Here is a 27,267-nt window from a genome sequence, read left to right as displayed (position 1 = left end):
ACCATGTGGAAGGAAGCTATGGCTATATACATTTCCGCCAGTTGGTGGCGCTATAGAGTGTATGTACACACACGGTAATAGACCAGAGGGTACCCCAAACCACCAGAAAAAATTTGGGGCCGATCCGACCATGCGTGAGGAAGTTACAGCAGATATACATTTCCACCAGTTGGTGGCGCTGTGTTTTGAACATGGGTTCTGGAGCGTTAGGTGCGTCCTGTCATGATAGACTTCTCCACCGAAAATCATAGTGATACGTGCAACGGGTGGCGAGGGATAATGAACTGAAACTTCTAGGTGGCGCTAGTGTGTCAATTTAGATTGGTGTCACATGGGAGCACCACCAGGGCGCTCAGGCCTGGATTATGACCTTACGTGTAAGATTTCAGCAGCCTGTGACCTTCTGCGGGCAAAATATGAGCCTTCGATGGTAATGGCGAAGGCTGACCATTCGCCGTGGCCACGCCCACCACATGTGCTTTACACACATCACAGTCCATCAACTGACATCATCAGTCTGTCAGTCAAACTGTGTATTGACTTTGATGTACATTGCTTCAAGGCAAGGCCAGACACCAGGCAGGGCCAGATAAGGTAAAAGTTAAGGTTAAAGTAAAAGTTTGGTGGCGTGCCACGCCCACATCCTAAGTAGCAGCCCAAAATCCTTCGCAATTTAACGTGGGCCATCCGTCTAGTGTCCGTTGATGCTACAACGGACTCATTCGGTCAAACCCCCTAGGATGAGTTCGTCGAGATACGACCCCTACATCCTCCCCCAAATGGCCGCCGCCACCTAAAATGGCCGACTTCCTGTTGGTTTTTGAACATGGGTTCTTGAGACTTTTTTGTGCGTCCTGTCACGAGTGATGTCTCCTCCGAAAATCATGCCCATACGTGCAACGGGAGGCGAGGGATAATTATTTTAAAACTTGTAGGTGGCGCTAGTGAGTCAATTTGGCTTGGTTTCAAATGGGGGCCCCACCAGGGCCCTCAGGCCTGGAATCTGCCCCCCCTTATGAGTTTTCAAGCACATGCGACCTTCTGCGGGCGAATGATGACCCTTTCTTTGTAAACGGCGAGGCCTGAGCATTCGCCGCCAGGCCACGCCCACCACGTGCGCTTTTCCTGCATCATGGTCCATCAACAGGCTTCACCAGGCTGTCAGGCAGTGACCTTGTGACCTCGGTGTTCATCTGATGAATCTCCTGCCAGAAAAGGCCTCATGTAGATGACACGCCTTTAGCCTGTCGCCAATAGGTGGCGCTGCGACGAAATCAGGAAGTGACCTACGGGGACCTTCGGGGCGAGGCCATGATCACATGTACCAAGTATGATGAAGATCTGACCATGTGGAGGCAAGTTATTCACGTCTACAGTTACGCTCAGCGTGCAAGGCCCGGGCAGATGAAAAAGGGCAAAATTTGGGGGCGTGCCACGCCCACATCGTATGGAATATCCCAAAATGCTTCGCAATTTAACGTCGGCCAGCCGTCTAGTGTCCGTTGATGCAACAACGGACTCATTCGGTCAAACCCCCTAGGAGGAGTTCGTCGAGATATGACCCCAACTTCTGGCCCGAAAAAGGCCGGCGCCATCCAAAATGGCCGACTTCCTGTTCGTTTTCCAATATGGGTTCTTGAGACTTTTTGGTCCGTCCTGTCACGATAGACGTCTCCACCAAGTTTCGTGACGATCGGTGAAACTGGTGGCGGGGGCTAATTTTTTTTAAAATTCAAGGTGGCGCTAGAGAGCCAATTTTGGAACATTATATTTGAAACCCATAAAATATAAAATTTTTCGCCAGACCTGATGCGCTCAGCAATTTTGGTGAGTTTTCGGGCATGTTGAGGCCCCCAAAAAGGCCGACGGTTGGCAGAATAATAATAATAATAATAATAATAATAATAATAATAATTAAAACTGCAAGCAGTGATGAGCGGGCTCGAGCACCCCGATGCGGTCGGGGGTACGGGCGGGTCGGGGGTACGCGCGGGTCGAGGGCGCGCGTGTGTCCGGACGGGCGCGCGGACGCGCCGTACGAAAAACCGCGGCGATGGGATAAGCGGTAAGGGAGTTACGGCACTTGCAATTTTCCGGCAGGAGGGGGCGACGCCGGCGGCGAGGCGGGTGCACGGTCACGTCCCGTCCGGCGCCCCGAACCGCCATATAAAAATTCGCGACGATTGGACCGTGCGGTAGGTACTTGCTGCGGATATACGTTTCCGCCTGTGGGTGGCGCTATACAGTCTATGCGCCCACACGGTAACGGACCGGAGGGTACCCCGAACCACCAGAAAAAATTAGGTGCCGATCCGACCGTGCGGAAGGAAGTTACGGCTGATATACATTTCCACCAGTTGGTGGCGCTATAGCGTATGTACACACACTGTCATAGACCAGAGGGTACCCCGAACCACCGGAAAAAAATTTGGGCAGATCCGACCATGTGGGAGGAAGTTACGGCAGATATACATTTCCACCAGTTGGTGGCGCTATAGAGTCTATGGACACGCAGATTCAAAGAGTGGAGGGTGACCCGACCGTCCAAAAAAAATTTAGAGACGATCCGACCATGTGGAAGGAAGTTACGGCTATATACATTTCCACCAGTTGGTGGCGCTATAGAGTCTATGTATACACACAGTCATAGACCAGAGGGTACCCCGAACCACCAGAAAAAATTTGGGACTGATACGACCATGTGGGAGGAAGTTATGGCAGATATACATTTTCACCAGTTGGTGGCGCTATAGAGTCTATGTACACACACAGTCATAGATCAGAGGGTACCCCAAACCACCAGAAAAAATTTTGGACCGATCCGACCATGTGGGAGGAAGTTACAGCTGATATACATTTCCACCAGTTGGTGGCGCTATAGAGTCTATGTACACACACAGTCATAGACCAGAGGGTACCCCAAACCACCAGAAAAAAATTTGGACCGATCCGACCATGTGGGAGGAAGTTATGGCAGATATACATTTTCACCAGTTGGTGGCGCTATAGTGTATGTACACACACTGTCATAAAGCAGAGGGTACCCCAAACCACCAGAAAAAAATTTGGGCAGATCGGACCAAGTGGGAGGAAGTTACAGCAGATATACATTTTCACCAGTTGGTGGCGCTATAGAGTCTATGTACACACCCAGTCATAGACCGGAGGGTACCCCAAACCGCCAGAAAAAATTTGGGGCAGATCCGACCATGTGGAAGGAAGTTACAGGTGATATACATTTCCACCAGTTGGTGGCGCTGTGTTTTGAACATGGGTTCTGGAGCGTTAGGTGCGTCCTGTCATGATAGACGTCTCCACCGAAAATCATAGTGATACGTGCAACGGGTGGCGAGGGATAATGAATTGAAACTTCTAGGTGGCGCTAGTGTGTCAATTTAGATTGGTGTCACATGGGAGCACCACCAGGGCGCTCAGGCCTGGATTCTGACCTTACGTGTAAGATTTCAGCAGCCTGTGACCTTCTGCGGGCAAAATATGAGCCTTCGATGGTCAATGGCGAAGGCTGACCATTCGCCGTGGCCACGCCCACCACATGTGCTTTACACACATCACAGTCCATCAACTGACATCATCAGTCTGTCAGTCAAACTGTGTATTGACTTTGATGTACATTGCTTCAAGGCAAGGCCAGACACCAGGCAGGGCCAGATAAGGTAAAAGTTAAGGTTAAAGTAAAAGTTTGGTGGCGTGCCACGCCCACATCCTAAGTAGCAGCCCAAAATCCTTCGCAATTTAACGTGGGCCATCCATCTAGTGTCCGTTGATGCTACAACGGACTCATTCGGTCAAACCCCCTAGGAGGAGTTCGTCGAGATACGACCCCTACATCCTCCCCCAAATGGCCGCCGCCACCTAAAATGGCCGACTTCCTGTTGGTTTTTGAACATGGGTTCTTGAGACTTTTTTGTGCGTCCTGTCACGAGTGATGTCTCCTCCGAAAATCATGCCCATACGTGCAACGGGAGGCGAGGGATAATTATTTTAAAACTTGTAGGTGGCGCTAGTGAGTCAATTTGGCTTGGTTTGAAATGGGGGCCCCACCAGGGCCCTCAGGCCTGGAATCTGCCCCCCCTTATGAGTTTTCAAGCACATGCGACCTTCTGCGGGCGAATGATGACCCTTTCTTTGTAAACGGCGAGGCCTGAGCATTCGCCGCCAGGCCACGCCCACCACGTGCGCTTTTCCTGCATCATGGTCCATCAACAGGCTTCACCAGGCTGTCAGGCAGTGACCTTGTGACCTCGGTGTTCATCTGATGAATCTCCTGGCAGAAAAGGCCTCATGTAGATGACACGCCTTTAGCCTGTCGCCAATAGGTGGCGCTGCGACGAAATCAGGAAGTGACCTACGGGGACTTTCGGGGCGGGGCCATGATCACATGTACCAAGTATGATGAAGATCTGACCACGTGGAGCCAAGTTATTCACGTCTACAGTTACGCTCAGCGTGCAAGGCCCGGACAGATGAAAAAGGGCAAAATTTGGGGGCGTGCCACGCCCACATCGTATGGAATATCCCAAAATCCTTCGCAATTTAACGTCGGCCATCCGTCTAGTGTCCGTTGATGCAAGAACGGACTCATTCGGTCAAACCCCCTAGGAGGAGTTCGTCGAGATACGACCCCAACTTCTGGCCCGAAAAAGGCCGGCGCCATCCAAAATGGCCGACTTCCTGTTCGTTTTCCAATATGGGTTCTTGAGACTTTTTGGTCCGTCCTGTCACGATAGACGTCTCCACCAAGTTTCGTGACGATCGGTGAAACTGGTGGCGGGGGCTAATTTTTTTTAAAATTCAAGGTGGCGCTAGAGAGCCAATTTTGGAACATTATATTTGAAACCCATAAAATATAAAATTTTTCGCCAGACCTGATGCGCTCGCCAAATTTGGTGAGTTTTCGGGCATGTTGAGGCCCTCAAAAAGGCCGACGGTTGGCAGAATAATAATAATAATAATAATAATAATAATAATAATAATAATAATAATAATAATAAACATTACGATTACAATAGGGCTTTCGCACTGGTCAGTGCTCGAGCCCTAATAATAAACATTACGATTACAATAGGGCTTTCGCACTGGTCAGTGCTCGAGCCCTAATAATAAACATTACGATTACAATAGGGCTTTCGCACTGGTCAGTGCTCGAGCCCTAATAACATGACAGGAGGGATAGGAAGGTAACATGTTACTGCTAAGTATGGACTCTTCAGATATATAATATACATATCATGTTATTGTGGTACTGTAATCATTGATTCAGCTTCTCAGAAGCCAATCTGAATCATCCTGGTCTCACGTTGCACCCATATGAACCCAATCCTGGGGGCTTCCTGTACTTACATGGCCAGAATGCTTACCCAAGTGGGGCGACTATGCTTACCCAAGTGGGGTGACTATGCTTACCCAAGTGGGGTGACTATGAGGTGGGGGGACTGCACTTACCCAAGTGGGGGGAGTACACTTACCTAAGTGGGGTGACTATGCTGATCCAAGTGGGGTGACTATGGGGTGGGGAGAGTACAATTACCCAAGCGGGGTGAGGGGGGAGTACGCTTACCCAAATGGGGTGACTACACTGACCCAAGTGGGGGGAGTACGCTTACCCAAGTGGGGGGAGTACGCTTACCCAAGTGGGGGCAGTACGCTGACCCAAGTGGGGGGAGTATGCTTACCCAAGTGGGGTGACTATGCTTTCCCAAGTGGGGTGACTATGGGGTGGGGGGACTGCACTTACCCAAGTGGGGGGAGTACGCTTACCCAAGTGGGGGGAGTACACTTACCCAAGTGGGGTGACTATGGGGTGTGGGGAGTACACTGACCCAAGTGGGGGGGAGTACGCTTACCCAAGTGGGGGGAGTACACTTACCCAAGTGGGGTGACTATGGGGTGTGGGGAGTACACTGACCCAAGTGGGGGGGAGTACGCTTACCCAAGTGGGGGGACCACACTTACCCAAGTGGGGGCAGTATACTGACCCAAGTGGGTTATGTTAATGCGTGGTAAATGTCAGGAACTTCCTCTCCACGTGTTTACATATTGTGTGTCACCTGTCACCTGTAATGCAAGGGCAGAATTTGTATATGTTTTTTATATTTGTATTTTATTATAGCACCACATTGTGCTTCATTCATTCATTCATTTTCTACCGCTTCTCCTTATCTTGTGTTATTCCCTGCAGGATATACATGATTGTTACTTGGATCTCTTCCAAACACACCTTCACTTTGTGTCTAACAACACCCCTGGACTCACATACCAGGTGAGTTTCTTTCTCTTAGCATATTTTTTACGAGGTTTCACCTTCCATGGAGTTTGGAGGTAGGCGACTATACCTAAGGTCCGTCCTGGCAGTCCTGGTTTTGGTAAACCCAAAGTACAATTATATTTCCTGTCTGTTTGCTGAATATAATAGTATTTTTATTTTATAGTATTAAATCTACTCATTAAAACATATTTATATTCATAGTTATATATTATTATAATACTGACAGTTAATAGAAACTTTGAGACCATATTTTTTTAACATCATTTTTATTTTGAAGCCATAAACTAGATTCTCCTCACATGAATCATAAAGCCACAACTGGCTGTTGTTTCTGCCGGGTATATCCTGTGCTGCATGGCTGGCACGGCCAAACCGGTCCCGCAGGTGTTGCAACCGGATGTAGCGATCCTGGTCAGGAGTTGTGACTCTCTGGCCATGTGTGCGGTCCAGCGTCAACACAGCCTGTCGTGTTGTGGCGTTCATGCAGTTTTCCGGGCTACTGTAGCCAGCCCCCACCAAACCCAGTGGGCGGAGACGTGATAGACGTGGCGTGATGCTGTTCACTGGCCTAACAATACTGGCCTTTTTTGGCCTTTTCATAGGCCTCCAAAACCAATCGGCAAATTATACAGACACACACTTTGCACAATGTGTATTTGGTCTACTTTTGCACAAAGACCAACCCATGTGCAATGAAGCGTGACAACAGGACAAATTCTCATGATCTCAACTGCCCGAGCACGAAATCAACAATAGATCCACAAGGTATTAATACAACCCTCCTACAAGTTGAAATATGCGTACATTTCCACCTCAATGTTTCTATTGACTGTCAGTCTTGTCAGAATATGGAGAAAAGCATTGCACAGCATGCATTAGAAGGGGAGTGAAAGGATATTGGTGGTACAGCAGTTGACACAATCTCCGGCGTGTTGATGGTTTAGTCTGCCTGTTGTGCTAAGTCAGCTGGGATAGGCTTCAGTTTCCCATGACCGTGAACAGGATAAGCAATATAGAAAGTTCATGGATACGTGTTTGGCTGCTTTGTGTACAGGGAACTCTTCCACTGAAGGAACTGACCATCTGCACCCTGCAGCAGAACAGCAACCACAGCCAACCGCTGGAATATGCCTTTCAAATCAATGGTCAGTATGAACTTTTGCTTGTGGAACCTTGCAGTTGTTGGTTTTTACAGCCTTTATCGGTCTTGTCGACAGCATTTGGCTCTTTGTTCGTTCATGCTAATTCAAATAATAGGCTTTTATAGAGGGGTGCATGATAATTACGGGAGTTCTGCTATTTTTTTTAATGTTTGAACCAGGTACCTTTAGCCACAAAGTGAAGCCACAAAGTGATTCAGTAATGGAAAAATATAAGTGATTTCAATTACAATTTTTAATGGCAAAATCTTCATAGAAAATCTGACATTACGCTAGAGGATTAATTAGTGGACAAATAATGAGGCGGCTGCACAGTGACCGAGTGGTTAGCATGTAGGCCACTTGTTACACAACAGGTGTAATTCCCTGGAGGTCAGCTGCTGCCTAGAACGTCCCAGCTACGGCTCTCAGCCTTGTCAATGCTGCTAATCTACAACCACACATTCCACAAGGTTAGGTTAGGCCTCAGGTTAACGCTGTCCATGAATGCCACTTGACTTTTGAACTTTCTCTGGATGAGATGATTTCATTTTGTTAGATGCTGTCATAATCTGAGGCCTTTTGATGGCCTCCATGTTCATAAATGTCCACCTCATACATATCCGTGGGATTTTACATACCACAGATTTCGAGAGGCTGGTTCAGAACTCTTGCAAGAGCAACAGAAGTAGTGTAATGGTACATGCAGTCAGGAAGGGTTTGTTAAAATAAGCCAATAGAAAACCAAAACCATGACTCCAGGAGACCCCTGGTGGGACAAACCCAAAGACAGCAACATTATCCAAAGTGAAATTTGGATCTGTCGCAAACTTGAATTGAAAAGCCTAACTGGAGTGGATCCTGAGGGACATACTGTGGCTTGGCAATACTTGCTTGCAATAAACAGGCGTGTGTACTTGTACTACAAATTGGGAGTACTCAGTAGTCTCTGTGAGACATTTGCTGCACTTGACAACACGAAGCAGCGGTGCGGGTAAAGAAGGTGATGAAGCTGCGTGAGAAAACTTCCTGAAGTTACCAGGGTTGTCAAAGTTACATAATGATAGTGACAATTACCTTTTTAAAGTACTTTTATACTTACTAATAATTTGCATATACTGTATATATTCATATACTCATATATTCATATTCATATACTGTATACTGTATATATTCATATACAGTATATTCTACATATACTGTAACCTTAATGAGCAAGAATACGGACGGATGGATGGATGGATGGATGGGTGGATAGATGGATGGATGCTCTATCGGATCTCAGTAGAACGTTGTGGCTGGTCGATGTATGTTTTAATAGCGTTCTGTGGTCAAGCAAGAATGAAGAAAAAGCAATCTGTTGTTTATCTCTGGTATGTGAACATCTGATAGATAAGAGGGAAAGTCCTGTTCATTCCTTCTAGGCTCACAGTCTGTGGGAGGACAAGGACTATGATTTTAAATTCTTCTGGGGATCTTCAGCCAAGCAGTCAGATATGTGATCTAGAATATATGTAAACACAACACAACAAAGGAGGTGGAGACAAAAAGAGAAGAGAAGTCCTTTGGTTATTCACCGCCATGGTGGAAAACTGTCTGGAAAAGGAACCCCTTTGGGACCCCCCCATGATGACTTTTGTGACCTTTGTTCCCCGCAGGTGTCAGCCTGAACCCCATCATCGTCTATTGCGCCAACCAACAGGACATGGACCAATGGTTTGGTCTTCTTCGAGAGAACATTGAAGCCAATGGCGGCACGGCCTTTGTGCCAGAAAACTACACCAGAGTGAAAGTAAGTTCTGGCAAACACATTTGCATATCAAAGACCTAAACTACTCTACCTTAGTGTCTATTGGTCCATCAATGTCAGGGGGCCCACTTTCCTGGTACACGGAGCATGGGGGGTGGTACCGTTATATGACTCTTCCATTGTTACTTTTTTACTCCAAAATCTGAAATTAAAGAAATATTAAATAGCTAAAATGATTCATTTTCAATTGAAAAATATTTATTTTTGATACTAGCATCACTGGAGACGTGATAGACTTGGCATGATGCTGTTCACTGGACTAACAATGCTGGCCTTTTTGGCCTTTTTATAGGCCTTGACAACCAATACTCAAATTATGCAGATACCCACTGAATATTACGCAATGTGTTTGGACCGTGACATCATGACAATTCATCATTATCTCAACTACACCACTGAGTCAACAATATCATCACACACATGACTGAGTGGGGGTGTGAATGGTTGTCTATAAGCGTCCTGTGATCGACTGGTGACCAGTCTGAGGGGGTCTGCCTTTCACCCAAAGTCAGCTAGGATAGGCTCCCAATACTGGGATCTAATAATGAATAATGAATAATGAATAATGACTAATGGATAACTCCTGGCTCTCCCTGAAAGTGGGATGGGAGGGAGCGGCCTTGATCGCATCATAGCCGTTATCTAACACCAAAGCACTCACAACTACAACGTTTTCAGGTGTGCAGTTGGCTGATGAAACCCTGAATTTTGGGTGGTGGCCATGTTTATTCTTCTCTGTTTCCCGTCCCTTCAATTTACTGTATCTTCTCCTCTTTGCTAAACTAGCAGAAGAACACTGTCGGTAGAGAGGAGCTGAGGAACTCCATCAACAGGGAGCCCATCTATGAATGGGAGGGGTTGCAGCGAGACAGCCTGGGCCCCATCACCTATGTCACCAAGGTTCGATTGCAGCACATGCCGTGCCAGGTACAGTACAAGTACAACATGCAATACCTTCCTTTGGGAACATTGGCTGAGGCTAGTGAGGTTGTTGGTGGGACTTGTAGATGAGTCATGTTAGATGACACATGAATTACATACACTTGTTCAACAATATCCCCATAATGACAAAGTCATACCCGGTGTGTGTGAATCAAATATACTCACACTGTGCCCCCACAGCGCCAACAGATGGTAATGGTAATGGTAATGGTTTTATTTCATTTGAACATGCATCAGATTCCAATTGAGTGCATCCCATAATCAGTTCACAGTTCCACATGTCCAAAAGGAGTAGGAAGAAGCAAAGCTTATTAAATCCTACCCCTTCATCTGGTACTTTTACAATCAGTAACTGTTACATTTGTTCACCTCCTGCTTTCCATAATACAGTTTAAGGTTTTTTTTGTTTTTTTTTATAATGTACCTTGTACCGAAGTAGGAGGTGATATGACCATCCAATGACATAATGGGTACCATAGTAAGTGTCAATATAGTGATATATATAGCACATCATGACTGGTTCAAGACTCTTCATCCTTGTATTTAGCATTAGACGGTGAAAAATACACATTTTATATCTAAAACGCAGTAGTTATGTATTTGGATATCAACTCCAATTAATTGATATTGACGCACAAAAAGCTAACAAGGGGAGTCTACTATTTTTCCAACCGGTTCTTTCTGTCCTTTCTTTGCAATGTGGGTCAGCGGGACCCTCTGCCCCGAGTTGCCTTGGAAATAGCACAGTGAACAAGCCAGCACTCGCGTTTGAATTCTGTTCGGCAACAAGATGCCATGCAAACATGATTTCACCAGAGCAGAATAATCCAAGTTCTTCCGATGAGGAATGTTGTATCAGCTGTAGTTTCCTAGTAATCAGTGCCGCATCCAATCTTTCACATAAAAAACACACGGATTCAGATGGTGGCTAAAATCAACAATCATGCCTCAACCTGCAGCAATCTTTGTGATGAAATCACTGTGTGAGAACAAGTGGTAGCCCTGCAGAGGTGTGAGATTTAGGGCGTGGGAAGCAACTATCCTCACCTCACAGCTGGAATGTCGGTTGTCTCTGCAGACACACCCTGCAAGAGGGTGAGGAATATAAGCTACACTTGCCAGATCTTTAAACGCCCAAACTGGTTGGACTGGCATGTTTTGCTAGGAATTAGACTGTACTTCGCTGCATTTGTGTTAAATGATCCAAATGGTGTTGGCTCAGGCTCAAGGTGCCTTCTCTGTGCTTCTTCTTATTCGGTCTTATCTTATCAGGCTTTATTAGCTTGGGAGAAAACTATATGACACCGTTATGAATCTGTGCAACTTCAAAGCTGCAGGAAAAAAAGTTTGCAGGCGAAGAATGTCCTACAGGAAGAACAGAACCTTTTCTGCAAGGACGAAGCAACTTGATGGACAATATGCAACTTGGCAATATGAATTACACCCTAAAAATGAGTAGAGGTTTTCAAAGTCCAGCAAAATGTAAGAAAAGTTAGTTTTCATTCATATAAAGTCACACTTCTCAGGCACTTAGAAGGGCCATTTGGTGTGTAATGGTAATGGTAATGGTAATGGTTTTATTTCATTTGAACATGCATCAGATTACAATTGAGTGCATCCCATAATCAGTTCACAGTTCCACATGTCCAAAAGGAGTAGGAAGAAGCAAAGCTTATTAAATCCTACCCCTCCATCTGGTACTTTTACAATCAGTAACTGTTACATTTGTTCACTTCCTGCTTTCCATAATACAGTTTTTTTATTTTATTTTATTTTTTTAATAATGCACCTCGTACCGAAGTAGGAGGTGATATGACCATCCAATGACATAATGGGTACCATAGTAAGTGTCAATATAGTGATATATATAGCACATCATGACTGGTTCAAGACTCTTCATCCTTGTATTTAGCAAACATCAACTGCTTGTATTGTTTCTTGAACTGGCTCATCGTTGTGCATTGTTTGAGGTCCTTACTCAATCCATTCCATAGTTTGATTCCACATACTGAAATGCTATGGCCTTTTAACGTAGTCCTAGCATAGAAGTGTTTCAAATGTACTTCTTCCCTGAGATCATATTTCTCCTCTCTTGTAGAGAAGTATTGGATGACATTTTTAGCTAATTGGTTGTTTTTAGCCTTATGCATTATTTTAGCTGTTTGAAGATGAACTATATCAGCAAGTTGAAGTATTTGTGATTTTAGAAATAGGGAGTTAGTATGTTCTCTGTAGGCGGCATTATGAATTATCCTTACTGACCTTTTTTCAGTACATTTAGCGAGTGAAGATTGCTTTTATAGTTCATTCATTCATTCATTTTCTACCGCTTTTTCCTCACGAGGGTCGCGGGGGTTGCTGGAGCCTATCCCAGCTGTCATCGTGCTGGAGCCTATCCCAGCTGTCTTCGGGCGAGAGGCGGGGTACACCCTGGACTGGTCGCCAGCCAATCACAGGGCACATATAGACAAACAACCATTCACACTCACATTCATACCTATGGACAATTTGGAGTCGCCAATTAACCTAGCATGTTTTTGGAATGTGGGAGGAAACCGGAGTACCCAGAGAAAACCCATGCATGCACGGGGAGAACATGCAAACTCCACACAGAGATGCCCGAGGGTGGAATTGAACCCTGGTCTCCTAGCTGTGAGGTCTGCGCGCTAACCACTAGACCGCCGTGCCGCCCTGCTTTTATAGTTATTAGCCCATATTTCCACACAATAAGTAAGATATGGTAGAAGCAGAGAGCAATAAAGAGTGTGGAGTGATTTCTGACTGAGAACAAATAATATGAGGTTTCCAGCTCATATTTTCATCTATTGTGATCCCCAGAAATGTATTTTTGTTCACCCTTTCAATGTCCACACCGTCTATTTGTATTTGCTGGTGTGTGTCCTTTCTGCTGTTACCAAACAGCATGATTTTAGTTTTACTTAGGTTCAAGGACAATCTATTATCATCAAACCATCTTTTGTGTGTAAACACAACAGGAGTGCACACAAATTGCACTTAAGGTGATGGTAACAAATCATGTAGTACAAAGTTGTGCTTATTTACTTTTTTTGTATCATAAACTTGCTTTTTTATTCTTACAAGCATTTTGCAGTCCTTTTGTCATCCATGGCTGATTAGTTTTCTTTGAGATAATTCTCTTAATGGATAGTCCTTGTCATAGCGCTTGATACAAGTATTTAGAAAGTGTTCGTATGCTTGGTCCACATTCTTTTCACTGTATACACAATCCCAAATGTGTTCTTTAAAAGGTCTGTTTGTCTTCTGTCTTACTCTTCTTCTCATGTTCATTGTCAATTGCAAACCCTGGAAGATGTTCACTGATTTGGCTTGCATGTCCACAGGAACAAAGCGACAGACTGCTGGTGATGTACACGTCGACCATGATCATCCTATCAGAGGAAGAAGACGGCCTCTTCTACAAGGTATGAATCACTTGAGCTGCATGCGTGCTTTGTTCCCAGGGTTTAACGCGGTGTTTACCATCTTTATCAGGGCAAACTTCCGCTCGACATGATCACCGTGACTACACCCTGCCAAGATGTCAAGCCCAATACCTTTATGATTGAAGGTTAGCACAAAACCATTTAAAGGGGGCTGACTGTACACTGGAATGCACAATTTACACCAAGTGGAATGTGCCAGCGTCACCAAGTGCAACCCTCCATGAATGAGCGGATTTGATCCCCATTGAATGGCAGTCTGAGCGTGGCACATTCCACTGAGCGACCGGACCGAATGACGAGCTTTGTGTGTCCTCTTTAGGCAAGCTCATCAACCCCATAGTGGTGTCTTGTATGGATCGGAGCGAGTTCTGCGACTGGATCCAGCATTTCAAAGCTGCTGACGTGCCTGTTCTCAGCCCCCCGCCCCCGGTTTATGACATCATCTACACACCTACTCGCAAGGAGGTGAGTTACAGATCAAAATCCCCACCTTGGTCACATGTGCTTATCAGCAAAGCATGCCATGTTTCTGTCTTCACCTGGTTTATGAGCCTCCAGGTTCAGTAGTACTCGGGAAGTACTCCGGAGTGGGGTGTATTTGAACTCACTGTTTTGCTTCCTGCTTTGTCTTCCATGTAGATGCCGCAGTTTGGCACGTGTAGCGGAAACAGTAAAGCCCGCCCTGAGCCCCTCAAGTTCAGCCAGAGTGGACGTGGATCCCACAACCTTCCGTTCCTCACCCATGAAGACAACCCACTCTCCCCTGGATACTCGGAGCCTCTATGTGTAAGTGTTTGCTTGAGTCTCATATTTATTGATGTACACACCCATCAAAACTGCAACATTGCTTGCAAAGTCTATAATCATATTCCTGTTACAAAGACTCCTGGAGGCTGACCAGAGAAAACACCAAGTTGGAATTTTCTCCTGAATCCAAGAGTCCATCACTGTTTTTTCATAAAATAAAAATAGCCCTTAATCACAAAAGAGTCTCAAAGACACCAAGCTGGCAGCAATAGATTACATCCCCTGATCGGGGGGCACGAATACTATGAACTACATGGTAAAGTGTAAAAATAAGCCTTGAATCAGGACCTGAGCACTTCTACGGAGGTATATAATTTTGCATAAGAGTCTGCGTATCCCCATTCAGTGATGTCAAGAAAAGTAGACTAACAGTATTTGTCCTGTTTTTGTTAACAGTACACCTCCAGCCGTCCCTCCTCTACCGAGACCGCCCGCCTGGGAAGCAGGACCAACAGCGTCTCTTCCCACTACAAACCTGAACGTGACTCCCGACCCTTCCCTCTGCGCTACTCGTCCCCCCAACGCAGCTCCTACCTCCAGTCTGCAGACAGCTCAGTGGGCATGCCGCACTTGTACAGCACACCCTACTCTGGCCCCCACCGGTTGGAGAAAGGTCAGCTCGTCAAGGTAAAAAGTAAGCCTGGCATCTAAACTTGATAAGTGCACAAATCCCCTTAAGACCGCTCGGACTATAAACACACAGCAGGAAGAAAGAGGAGCGGGGTCATAATAATAATGATAGCCGAGACACGACAATAGATAATGAGCAGGAAACATACACAGTACCTGACCTTTAGCAGATGGTGCTGTCGTTTTTTATCCTTTATGTATTTAATACAGTGCATAAGTCCTTACAAAATCCTTACAGTGCTATTTGTGGAGTGATTATTTTACTTCCTGTTGCTGCTTAGTGGGCATGGCAGGCCTTTCATTGGCCAATGGGGCACACATGATTGAGTCCTGTGACATCTGCCCAGCAACAAGTGGTCATGCAAACATATGACGTGATCTGTTGATCTGGGCACTAACAGTTCACATTTGTGTCGTCTGTTATCTAAAAATTACAAATTACATATATATATATATATATATATATAACTTATAACTATAATCTTATAACTTTAGCACACAGCTAATGGTGGATTTGTAAACATGTTGCTGTAACTGGCACTTATACGCCATTCCTTGAACACCCTCACCCTGTAACCTGACCTTAAATCCTAAATGTGCTCCATGTGAGCCTTCACTATGAGGAAGAGAATGACCGACGCTCCAGCTTGACACTAATATTAGATTTGTTGTGTGATCAGTCCAACAGCTGGAACACATCTCAGACCTCTCTTGGTTACCCCATGAACGGCCCACAAAGACACTTGTCCCCCCTCTACGATGAGCCCTGCAGCCCCGACATCGATGCCTTGGAGGATGGCAGACCAGTGGTGAGTGAGTCAGTGGTATACAAGATGGTATACTAGGTGGCATACAAGATGTATACGAGATGGTATACTACATGGTGTATGAGATGGTATACCAGGTGGCATATGAGATGGTACATACGAGATGGTATACTAGAGGCATACGAGATGGTGTATGAGATGGTGTATGAGATGGTATACGAGATGGTATAGTAGGTGGCATACAAGATGTATACGAGATGGTATACTACATGGTGTATGAGATGGTATACTAGGTGGCATATGAGATGGTACATACGAGATGGTATACTAGAGGCATACGAGATGGCATATGAGATGGTATATACAAGATGGTATACTAGGTGGCATACAAGATGTATACGAGATGGTATACTACATGGTGCATGCGATGGTATACTAGATGGCATATGAGATGGTATATATGAGATGGTATACTACATGGTGTATGAGATGGTATACTAGTGGCATATGAGATGGTATATACGAGATGGTATACTACATGGTGTATGAGATGGTATACTAGGTGGCATATGAGATGGTGTATACTAGATGGCAAATGAGATGGTGTATGACATGGTATGCGTGATGGTATACTCGGTGAAATACGAGACGGTATACTACATGGTGTCTGAGATGGTATACTAGGTGGCATATGAGATGGTATATATGAGATGGTATACTAGGTGGCATACAAGATGTATACGAGATGGTATACTACATGGTGTATGAGATGGTATACTGGATGACATATGAGATGGTATATACGAGATGGTATACTAAGTGGCATACGAGATGGTATACTAGATGGCATACGAGATGGTATACAAGTGGTATACTAGGCGGCATACGAGATGGTGTACTAGATGGTATACTAGGTGGCATACGGGATGTATACAAGATGGCATACTCGGTGGCATACTAGATGGTATACGAGATGGTATACGTTCTACCTAACCAGTACAGATGGTGGGTGTGAGGCAGGGAGCAGAGCATGCCCGGCTATGGATCACTTCATTGCTGGGTCTTTATAATCCACATGATTGTTGTTTGTGAAAATGAAAAAATAATGGACCAATTTTTAACCAGCACAGTTTTTGTGATATATGTTAATATATACATATGATATAATATTGTCAATTTGGATTCCATTCCCTCACTTCTCAGTAAAATTGGTGCCAGTCGTAATTTGACTGTACGTACATGAAGTCAGTCCAGATGAGCTCTGATTAAAAACGCATGTTCATCATCCTCTATCGCTCCACAGGAGAGCTGGCCCGAGCCTACTCCTCTGTTCCACCATCAGCAGGGGCCTTGGCTCCCACCCTCTAACTTCCAGCTCCGCACCCCACCATTGGGCAGGAGTGGCAGGAGCGGCAGGAGAAGCCTGATCCTGACCAGCTCTCAGGGGCCGGCTCTGGGCTGGGACATGGAGACCCAAACGGACCAAAGAGCGGAGGCCGTGTCAAGGCTGAAGATGCTGGCTGCACCATCAAAAGGACGAGAGCAGGTGAGAAACACAGCGCTGCTCATCTCCCAGGGCGCTCCGGTTTCTGGAATGCTGTGGAACGACATGCGAGGGTGACTTGCTGTGTTGTTTGTATGTATTTTATCTGCATGGGTTACATGATCAGGTGCTGTGGATGTTAGTAAAGGTGAAAATGGACCGTAAGTTATTGTTGGTCATGGGAACTTACGGACTTGTGTCTTTTCACATCTGTCCACAGACACAGCTCAGGTCCAATATTGTCATCAACACGTCTCAGCTGTTGTACAATTACTCACCAGGTAAGCAGTAAGGAAGGCTGTAACACCTCTCTGTGTGTGACCACCACAGCACCAACACACCAAGTAGGAGTGCAATGCTACAACCGTGTCAAACACATGGGATGAAGTACCACAAGGATGGACAAACATTCCCACGGACATACAGCAACATCTTGTAGAAAGCCCTCCCAGAAGATTGAAGCTGTTCTAACTTCCATTTTCACTTCCTACTGTATGTCCCAATATTAATTTGACTGGGGATGGGGGAAGATCCTGACACATTTCTCTTCGGTTAACATCGCGATGAGCACATGCCGCAAGCAAGTGGCTGCACGTCTCTGTGATGCACTGGATAAGCAGAAACAAAAGCATGACGTGTGTACAAAAACACCTTGATACACAATATGGGACTTTTATTTCTAACACGGTCATGTGATATATTACAACATGTCTGTCCTCTCTGCCGCTTGCCAGATCTTCAGTCGTACCTCAAACCGACAGAGCCAGATGACCAGGAAATAGACTATGACAACATTTGGGAGTATGATCGCAATACCGGAATGATTCAGTCAACGTCTGGAATTCCGACACACTGCACTGGATTACACGGCGGGGCCAGAGGCCTCGGTGCCATGGCGACCAAACAGAGATGGTCATAAAACACAACAAAGGGCCAGCACTTGTCTGGGCGTGTGCAAACAATCATAAACAAGTCAAGTGGTGTCGGCCGCGTTGGCCAGTAAGTGTTCGGTACAACAGGAAGTTTACAAATGACGTAGGAGAAATACGAGAAGGAAGAAGAGGACGTTTCAACTGTGATGTAGCATAGTTTCTGTACTTTTAAGGTTATTTTTATATTGTATTACTGTATGGCATTGTGCAGTTTTTGTGCTACTGATTTTTTATTTGTTTTTTCTATTAAAAAACATTCCAGCACGATATTTATATTAAAGAGGTTTGGGTAGTTTTTTAATCATCAAAATAGGGCGAGATACTGCAACCAGTACATGTTGCTATTACTATTACATATTTACTATTTCAACTCAGCTTGTTTATGTTGATCGTTTATACCGGGTATAAGTAATTCTACTGAATCTATATACCGGTGTATATAAAAAAATATCAGCATTGAGCCCCCTTAACATTTCATTTAACATGACTGTCCCCCAATATGTGCAAGCCAAGACCAGCCCTAGACCAGCCATGTCGCTAGATCTGGCGGCATTCCACCCCCACTCCCCCAAAATATTTTCATGATAACATGACCAGATTATAAGTAAAATTATTATATAGTAACCAGATTATAAGTAAAATACTGTACCTAAAAGCAAGGCCTCATTTAAGGTTCAAAGTCCACAAACGCTGCCCACCAAGGCCCAATCTGATATTTTCCCGTTTAGGGATTAGGGATTTTATGCTGCCCTCTAGTGTTAGTTAGCCGACATGCTAAAAGTGCTAATGTTACCAATCGTGGTTTAAATGAACAGATTGAACAAGGAGGCTGCAGATGAAAATAACAACAATACAATTGAACAAATGACATCTATATAAGAAATAAGCACAAAAATGTGATTTTTACAAATAATTTCAAATCACAAGATTTACGGAATAATTCCAGTTTTCAGTCATTAAAAACAATTTTAAGAAACCCATTTCAAGAAAACTAACACCACTAACTCAGTGAAAAGTAACTAAACAGAAGCACATTTTGAAAGCGCTTCAAGTATATTCAATATCCTATAATCCATAATAATCCAACATAAAAATCCATTCATTTTGTGGTTTTAATATTTTATCAAAGCTGTCCTTATCAAACCAAATAATTTTCATTTGCAAAAGTTAACATTGAAACCTAATCCGGCATGAATCCAGAAGGTAATAACGCTTCAGTGCAAATTTGTTTAGAGACATCCAGATCCATTGATGGTGGTAGGATGCTCCTTTTGTTCTGAACGGCGGCCACCTCCACTCTCACATACTTTCGCAGGTATCGAATCGCTGACAGAGCACTTACGTTGGCGAGCAGAACTGTACGGGGAAAAAACACATGGAAAGTGAATCAACACACTTTAGAAATACGGAATATTCTGTAGCCGTGTCTCAGCCGTTGAATACAAAAACCATTAGCATCAGGTGTGGTTTTCCATAAGTTATTCAGGACTGATTAAACACAGTGATGCCAATGCTGAATAATGTAATACACATATATATGGTACCAACCAGTCTTCCATGTGTCTCCAACCTGGGGGGTTGCTGTCGTCAGTACCCAGGAAGCAAAAGCAATACAGGCCAGACACATATCTGACTGTCTGAGAGGGAGGAGGGAAGAATCTAACTCTGCAAACATATGAAAACACACAATGTAACACACACACACACACACACACAACAGTCTACGCTCAAAGGGTCGCCATCATTGGCCATAGTGCACCAACAGCTGAGTATTAAAGCCTGACTATGTCGGCATGTCCTGCCATGTCATGCTTCATAGACGAGGTCAAATCCCGACATCCACACCATGTGGCGCTGGTATGGAACACACCTACCGTGGCTTTAAAACTATCCACCACCACCACAGTTGGACAGAGGGCCGTTAAAGGGCAAGTGCACCTTGTCCATCATCCACAGTCCTTAACAGTTAATAATGCACATCATTGGGACAGTGATATTGTTATTTTAGCAGCTAACACAACATACTTTATTTCTGGCAGAGTAACACAACACCTCGCCATAGACGTTGTTTACTTACTTTTAGTACTTTAGTACTATTAATATTTCGATATCTAGGAATAAGCAGGATCGAAATCATAGAATTAAGATTTTTAGACCAAAAAATATGCAGAACGTTAAGCTTGAAATACTTATTTTAAGAACAAAACACTTTTTTTTTTTTTTTTACCTTGTTACAATTTATAAAAGCTAAATACCCAAGGGTGGGGGGAATAGGCATTGAACCACCAACCTCCCACTTTCTGCACAACCTGCTGTGCCTCCAGCTCATATGAACTTGTTTTCGGGTGTTATAACGCACACAAAGGAGAATGAAATATGCGTTCATGTTTCACATAAGGATTGGGAATGATGGGCAAAATTCCAAAAACATGTGAGTCTATGTTAGGTCTTATATATGTATATAATACATATATATACAACACATATATGTATGATTTCTTATTTTATATTATCATGTCTACTATATTGGGTAAACCAAATGTAAAGGTTATTAGAGGGCTCTAAAAATAATATTATGAAAATCCTATTTAGAAGGTTGTAAACAGATTTTCTACGCTCTAACAACGAAAATATTCCATTTCTAAAGAAGGAATCCTCACTTAGTACCATGAAACCAATTAAGTGCCATTAGTGAGGGATTACTGTACAGGACACAGGAATGATAAATCCGTTAAAGCAGTGATGGATGACATCACCCATACGCTATCAGCTGGTTATGTTTAGATGTATATTTGACTAGAAACTACAATGACCCCTTTTTGCCTGAGGGAAAAGCAAAAAGAAGTGTGGCCTACGTTACGAACACCCACTTGTGTTATGTATAAAATATTATGACTGACTTTCTAATTACTTATAGATAAATGAAGGACAATGCCCTTTTACTTACTTGGATTCGGAAGAGCTGTTTGCCAGTCCTCATGTCCCAGTGGTTGTACCGATATTAGTCCAGAGGCCATGTCTTGAGGACCATCCACATGTGCTAAATGTCCGAGAGCAGTAGTTGTCTTTGCAAGGGATTGAACATTTGGCCTCGTGTGTACAGCAGACGAAGGGCTGCACCTCCTGTTATGGGCTGCACCGCCACTGAAATGAACATTCCTGAAAGAGAAAGTGGTTTTCCAAAAGAAACTGTCCCGCATGTCGCCATCAGAGAAGAAGTTCTCATAAATGTCACTTAAGGCGTGAATGGCATCTGACTTTTGGCTGAGCCTGCTTACAACCCTCACTGGACCACGGCTTTCATCCTCCTCTTCTTCCAAGGAATCCTCCTCCGAAGAAGAAGAAGAAGATGATGCAAAGAAGTAGTCGTAAGCTTCAGGAAAACTGAGCCTTGTTTGTCCGTCGGTGACTGGAGACAACGTTTTATGCTTTTCTTCTGTGACGAAAGGACAGAAAAAGTTATCTGTGTCAAACTGGGAGAAGAAATGATGGTAGGTTTCAGGAACAGAATTTCCAACCATGGTGACGTCTATGATGTCATCTGGCAACGATTGGCTCAGAGCTTCTGGATTTCCTCCAAAGAAGTAATTCACCATATCTGCGAGGGAGAAACTCTGTCTAGATGAAGATGAGCTTTTAAAATCTCCATCGCTAAAGTACGCCACTTTCTCTTCTCTTCTCTTCTCTTCCTCTTCTTCTAAACTTTCTAAACTTTGGTCTGTCCACGTTTGGCAATCCATAGCTCGTAGATTGTGCAGACTTACGTTTCTTGACATTTTTCGGACACCCTTTGGAGGGATTCCATGTCCGGGAAAACCATCCAGAGTGGTCATCTTCATCGGCCTGGGATAAAGGTCGCATGTGGGCTGCGGTTCTCTCTCCCATTGCGCTGCACACTTGGAACATGCGGAAGCAGGACTTGACTCCACGGCTTCCAGATGACCAAATGAGCCCTCACCGATTTGCAGTACAGCTGACTTGGCATTCCCATGATTGGGGAAACAGTCAGAAGGACTTTCCTCGTTCTTATTCCTCAAACCCAAGATGTCATTTATTGTCAGCTTCTCCATTTCACGCCAAAAAGAAGACATGACAAAAAGGGGATGTTCATGTCTTGATGTTGGGATGACATCTCCATCATTAATCTGGACGCCTGTTGATAACTGTCCCGTGTCATGATGTGTTTGCTGGGTGCGAGACGTTTTACCACTTCTATCTTTGGTGTTCATTTGATTGGAGGATGAAGAACAACCATGGGTGTTTACTTCAGAGGACGACACTAAAAGCCTTGTGTCTGCTGCACAGCAGAAGGATGGAGGTACATCTTCAGACATGGACTGTGTACTTTTACTTGAAGGACCAATGGATGAATGGGAACCTTCATCATCATCTGCTTCTTTAAGGACCATACTGGAAGGACTTTCTGGCAAACAGCTTTTATGAACTGATGAATCCACCAAATCAGACGTTAATTCAACCATTGGGTACATTTTGGTTTCACATTTTTGGAGATCCGAGGTGGAATCGGTCAGCGTTTGCATATCAGACGTGATTGAAAAGTCATCCTTTCCAGAATCGTAGCTATTTTGGTCCAGGTGGTGACCCTCCATCTCCGTCTCCATCTGTTGCTGTGGCTCAGCCTCTATTTGACACCCCGTGTTCTTGTCTCCTACAGAATGTGGGGCCTCAGCAGGCAGGATGGACTTGGAAGTGGATAGTTTGTCACCTTGGCAACCTTCCACAGCAACATTATCATCATCCCGGGCGGCCATCTCAGGAGCCAAAATGCATTCTGCTCCGAGCTCTTCTAGATTTAATTTAGCGTCACAACTAGGAGAATAAAAATAGACATTATGAGCATCTCTCCTGCTTTCATGATGACTTGGACTTCCAGGTGGGAGGACGATCCCAGAAAGATCTCTCTTTTCTGCTCCAGTCAGACAGGAGACTCGAGGACAAGACAGGTCTTGGTCCTCATCTGTCTGTCTGTCATCTAGACTTTGGGCTGGCTCTAAGCTGAGTCGGCTTCTTTTCCTTCGCTTCCTTTTGATGGCGGTCAATGGAGAATCCCAAAGGTCTTCAGTGTGATGCTTCTCCTTTCTGATCTGCGATGATGGGCCCACTGGTATCTCTTTCACTTCTGAGCACACACTGCCATCAGGTCGGTCATGAGGGTTTCTTCTGGGTTCCAGGTGGCCTTGAACAAATGCTGTGTCCGTCTTGAGTTGTGAGCCAGGCTGAGCTATTTCTACTGCCTTTATTTTGCTGATGTCATTCCCTTTGCTGACTATTGTTTCACCTCCGGCAGGCTGATTGCAGCAGACGGCTAGATCCGCTACGTCTGGCTTTGACTCGCTGCTTTCTGTTATTTCTTTGAAGAACACATTGACCGACTGCAGGAGAATATAATCCTCACCGCACGATGGGATGGTCTCCATTTCAGTGACGGCTTGTTGACTGAGACCAGTCTTGCAGTCGGGTGTGATTTCCAGAGTGGAGTCAGCCGTGCTGTCCGGGGAGTAATCAGCTTCTGGAAATCTTCTCTTGACCTCGTTTGTCTGTGTGCTTTCAACAAGTGCGGACTTTGTGTCATCTCCGTCACTAAGCCCGGAGTCGTCCCCTGTCGCCAGCAATGGAGGCCGCAGGTTACACTCCTCACAGTCCTCATAAAAGCATTGCCAGTCACAGTCGCAGATCTCCACGCTGAATTCAAAATCCTCCATTTCAACATAAACAAATCAGTACAACCTGCAAAGAGTTTAAAAGTGCAACAATATAAAGTGAATGACAAGAAACAAACACTTGAAAGACACTGAATCAAAGGAATGCAAGCACGTCGATCTCGACCAATGCCAAAATATTCAATGGATTACTAAGGACGAGCACCCCTACACAACCGTACACAACAACACAGTCCATCATTACTCTCACCCTGCACTCTTTTGCAGCATTTTCTTTGAGTATCTCTAGCAATTGGGCCAGACAACAATGAATGCAGTATCATAAAGAGATGTACTACAAGTAACTGTTTCTACCTGCCCTGCTGGGATCCTCCACAAAGTTCTCAATGTCCAACGTCCTGCAACGTAGATGGTACCATGTTGTATTTCAGGAGGTGGGCGTTCTTTATTTGCACACAACAAGCCTCATGATTCGATAAATATAGAGCGTCTGATCACGTCATACACGGCATGTTCTAGCCATCCCCAACAGAGGTGTATAATATTTCACAACTTTAAAAAGATCACCACGCCAGGAGGGACTTCACTTGTACAGGAAGTGGGCTCTGCTGTTTGAATACGTTACAACCGATCTGTTAGTGATGGGTAATTTTCACTTGATTCACTTGGCTCACTGTTGGAATACCTAAATATTGGCAACCAGTGGCGTCATTAGGCCTATTTTATTATAAGTCCCCTGAAATCATTTGATTTTTTTAATGATTTTTTAATTTTTAATTTTTTTTTTACCAAAAAAATCTCTGACAAATTTCATATAATAAGGCAAAAGCAGGCTAATAAGCAAGCCAATAAGCAAGCTAATACTAATACTAATGCTAATGCTAATACTAGTAATAATCAGAAAAATAATAATGATGATAATGATGAAGATAATAATAATATAATATATATTAATATATAATGTTATAATATTATAAAACATATATTATTATATAATATATAATAATAAGGCTAATGAATAATATAATAATGATTATTCTATAATTGATGACTGCCCACTGGACAGAATGGTTGCAGAGCTTGAGCAGCGGTTTTGCAGTGTAGATTGTGTGTACTTGTGTACATTTAATGGTGGACTAAAACAATTGAGTATCTCTACTAAATCTGTCCAAAAGTGGGAAAGTTTTATCCCGCTTCTTGTTCCGTATTTGTTTTTGGTATTTTTCTGAATGTCTACTACATTCATTCATATCCTGTGCATCTCCAGGGGGCTAAGCCCCCCCCACCCGTCCTCAGAACCTAGTGACGCCCCTGTTGGCAACAATGGAAAAGGCTGAATAACCACAGTGGTCTTAAGTCTTAATGAAGATCCTGAAATCTCCAGAATGAACCTGTTGAACTAGTTCGTGTTGGTTCACCCTACTTCCTGTTTTTTATTTTGCAAGCACTTTTTTTTACTATTTGCAGTCACCTTGACTTCTTTTCCATGGAAGCTGCAAGTCCAGCTGGTGGTGATTGGTAATTAGTTGGCTTCTTCAGAAGAGTGTGTCTCATTTGCTGATTCATTGTGAATGTTTGTTTGGCTTTGGACCAATCCCTGCTTATACGTCTTGATGCTATCTGCTGTTTTCTGCTTTCTATTTTTCCCTTTTTGCTACTTTGGAAGGAAGCCCGTCTTATTGTGAGTTGCTGCAACTACTTGTGATTGTATTAAAGACTTTTTACCTGCGCTACGCTCCTGTGTCTGCATCCTGGGGTCACAACCATGCCTAAACGTGACAGAAACACTCTTAAAGCACAAAGTAATCAATGTCATTTTTAACTAGCTGACAGGAAGAAGAAGTCAGGCAAACACACATTAGGAACATGACTACATAAAAAAGCCAAGTGTATCTGTGGACTGTGTTTTGGTCTGCAATGTGCCACAAATATTGTGTATCTATAGCTGCTGGTCTCATGGGAAATGTACCATCAGGTCTGTGTGTGTGTGTGTGTGTGTGTGGCTGAGCCTTTGTTTACCCACCATTGAGGAAGGACAATTCATTACCGGGCTCATCCTTGCCGTCATAACGTCACAGTAAAAGATACCGAGATAGCTGAGATCAAGTCCTGATGTCGTTAACTGCTACACTGTAATTACCAGATGCCCAAAGCGCCTTAAATGCAGCAACGTGAGTGAGTTCTGGTTCCCGGGAGTCATTGACAATGAATTATCTGCCCTGCTATGCGTCCATTTTGACCTCGAATTTCTTGGCTCAGTGATGTCATCATCGTAACAATAATTGGCCAGGTTTCCCCAATCCTGCGTGCACCAACACTAACGCTTTCCCAGGCTGAAACAACAACCCTCATTTGCCTAATGGTCATCACTATAGATATGTATGAGGAAACAGACCCAGCCCAAGAGGGTCATCTCAGCTCACCGGCTGTAATGAAAGCCAACAAGGCGGGTCTTGTGGGGCTGCAGGACCTGAGGTCGTTGGGCTGTTTGGACAAGGTTGGGATTCTGTATCCATCAACAGGATTAGGCTCTTATTAGGGGGTCTTTGGATTTAGGATTTTGCAATCACCCCTAATTGTCGACCCTGCTAAGACCTGGTAATTGGGCATAAATTAGGCGAGCGCAGCAAACAGGCGCCATCAGCACCCCCGGCAGGGTGCCATGATGTTTGTGCTGTCACATTAGCATACGGGCATTCACTCAGGGTTGTCGTTGTTACAGCCTAGTGTAAATAGATCATCGAAAAGCTTTGTGGCTGCTCTCCTGACAAAGCATACTGGTTCACAATTCTCTATATTCCACACAGTTTATAGTTTATAGATACAGATATACAGTACATGTACATGTACATGTAGATGTGCTGGACTGTTTATTCTGTACTCTCCTGATGACCAGTTGAAAAATTGCAAGGATTTACATGTGGTATTTTTGGAAGAAGGTTGCATCTGAAGAAGGTTCTAAGTGGAGCTTCAAAAAGCAAAAAGAAGAAATCGGAAACATTTTCAGTAAGCAATTTATTGCAAACAACCGATCAGGGAAAATAGGCTGTTCATCAGCGGATCAAAAGTTTTTTTATTATTTATTTTCTATGCCGCTTATCCTCACTAGAATAAACATTTCACATCACAAATGGATCCCCAAGGTCTGCAGATTCCTCCAGTCCAGATTTGTCAAGACGGAGCCTTGTGGTTTTTGAAATGGACCAGGTCTAATATGAATGGAAGGTTGAAAACCTTTTCCTTTTTTTTTTTACAACATAATATGC

The 27,267-nt window shown here is 44.2% G+C and overlaps 2 protein-coding genes across 8 annotated transcripts in view; one reads left to right on the top strand and one right to left on the bottom strand.

Moving 5' to 3' along the window:
* The window catches only part of plekhn1 (pleckstrin homology domain containing, family N member 1), a 29,878-nt gene extending 11,249 nt beyond the window's left edge, over window positions 1-18,629 (top strand). Inside the window, exons 4-17 of one of the 5 annotated variants that reach the window (XR_009131740.1) lie at window positions 6,200-6,280; window positions 7,341-7,431; window positions 9,084-9,217; window positions 10,022-10,162; window positions 13,540-13,620; window positions 13,691-13,766; window positions 13,961-14,106; window positions 14,281-14,427; window positions 14,845-15,075; window positions 15,759-15,887; window positions 17,149-17,391; window positions 17,609-17,669; window positions 17,919-18,023; window positions 18,123-18,269. Coding sequence is in view for 3 of the 5 variants with exons in the window: in XM_058083219.1 (XP_057939202.1) it covers window positions 6,200-6,280; window positions 7,341-7,431; window positions 9,084-9,217; window positions 10,022-10,162; window positions 13,540-13,620; window positions 13,691-13,766; window positions 13,961-14,106; window positions 14,281-14,427; window positions 14,845-15,075; window positions 15,759-15,887; window positions 17,149-17,391; window positions 17,609-17,669; window positions 18,123-18,307 (1,746 nt within the window). In the remaining 2 variants the exon portion in view is untranslated. Of the gene's footprint in view, window positions 1-6,199; window positions 6,281-7,340; window positions 7,432-9,083; window positions 9,218-10,021; window positions 10,163-13,539; window positions 13,621-13,690; window positions 13,767-13,960; window positions 14,107-14,280; window positions 14,428-14,844; window positions 15,076-15,758; window positions 15,888-17,148; window positions 17,392-17,608 lie in introns of all 5 variants that reach the window. The other 4 variants (XR_009131741.1, XM_058083221.1, XM_058083219.1 and 1 more) reach the window with 4 other exon arrangements.
* Window positions 17,922-26,247, bottom strand: perm1 (PPARGC1 and ESRR induced regulator, muscle 1). 3 transcript variants are annotated; one of them, XM_058083211.1, is made up of 6 exons: window positions 26,025-26,247; window positions 25,727-25,770; window positions 24,356-24,399; window positions 21,268-24,068; window positions 19,869-19,985; window positions 17,923-19,676 (listed from the first exon to the last, which is right to left on the bottom strand). In XM_058083211.1, the coding sequence occupies exons 4-6, from the start codon at window positions 24,041-24,043 to the stop codon at window positions 19,501-19,503; spliced, it is 3,069 nt and encodes a 1,022-aa protein (XP_057939194.1). In that variant the 5' UTR covers window positions 24,044-24,068; window positions 24,356-24,399; window positions 25,727-25,770; window positions 26,025-26,247; the 3' UTR covers window positions 17,923-19,500. The 3 variants fall into 3 exon arrangements, with proteins under 3 accessions (XP_057939195.1, XP_057939194.1, XP_057939196.1); XM_058083213.1 differs by having other exon boundaries at window positions 26,142-26,184; XM_058083212.1 differs by lacking the exon at window positions 24,356-24,399 and having other exon boundaries at window positions 17,922-19,676.
* Between the last annotated feature and the right edge of the window lie 1,020 nt (window positions 26,248-27,267).

This window comes from Doryrhamphus excisus, chromosome 10 (genome assembly GCF_030265055.1).
Source record: "Doryrhamphus excisus isolate RoL2022-K1 chromosome 10, RoL_Dexc_1.0, whole genome shotgun sequence".
Taxonomy (NCBI): domain Eukaryota; kingdom Metazoa; phylum Chordata; class Actinopteri; order Syngnathiformes; family Syngnathidae; genus Doryrhamphus; species Doryrhamphus excisus.
Note: the sequence above shows the minus strand (reverse complement) of the source record. Positions and strands in the feature narration are given on the sequence as shown.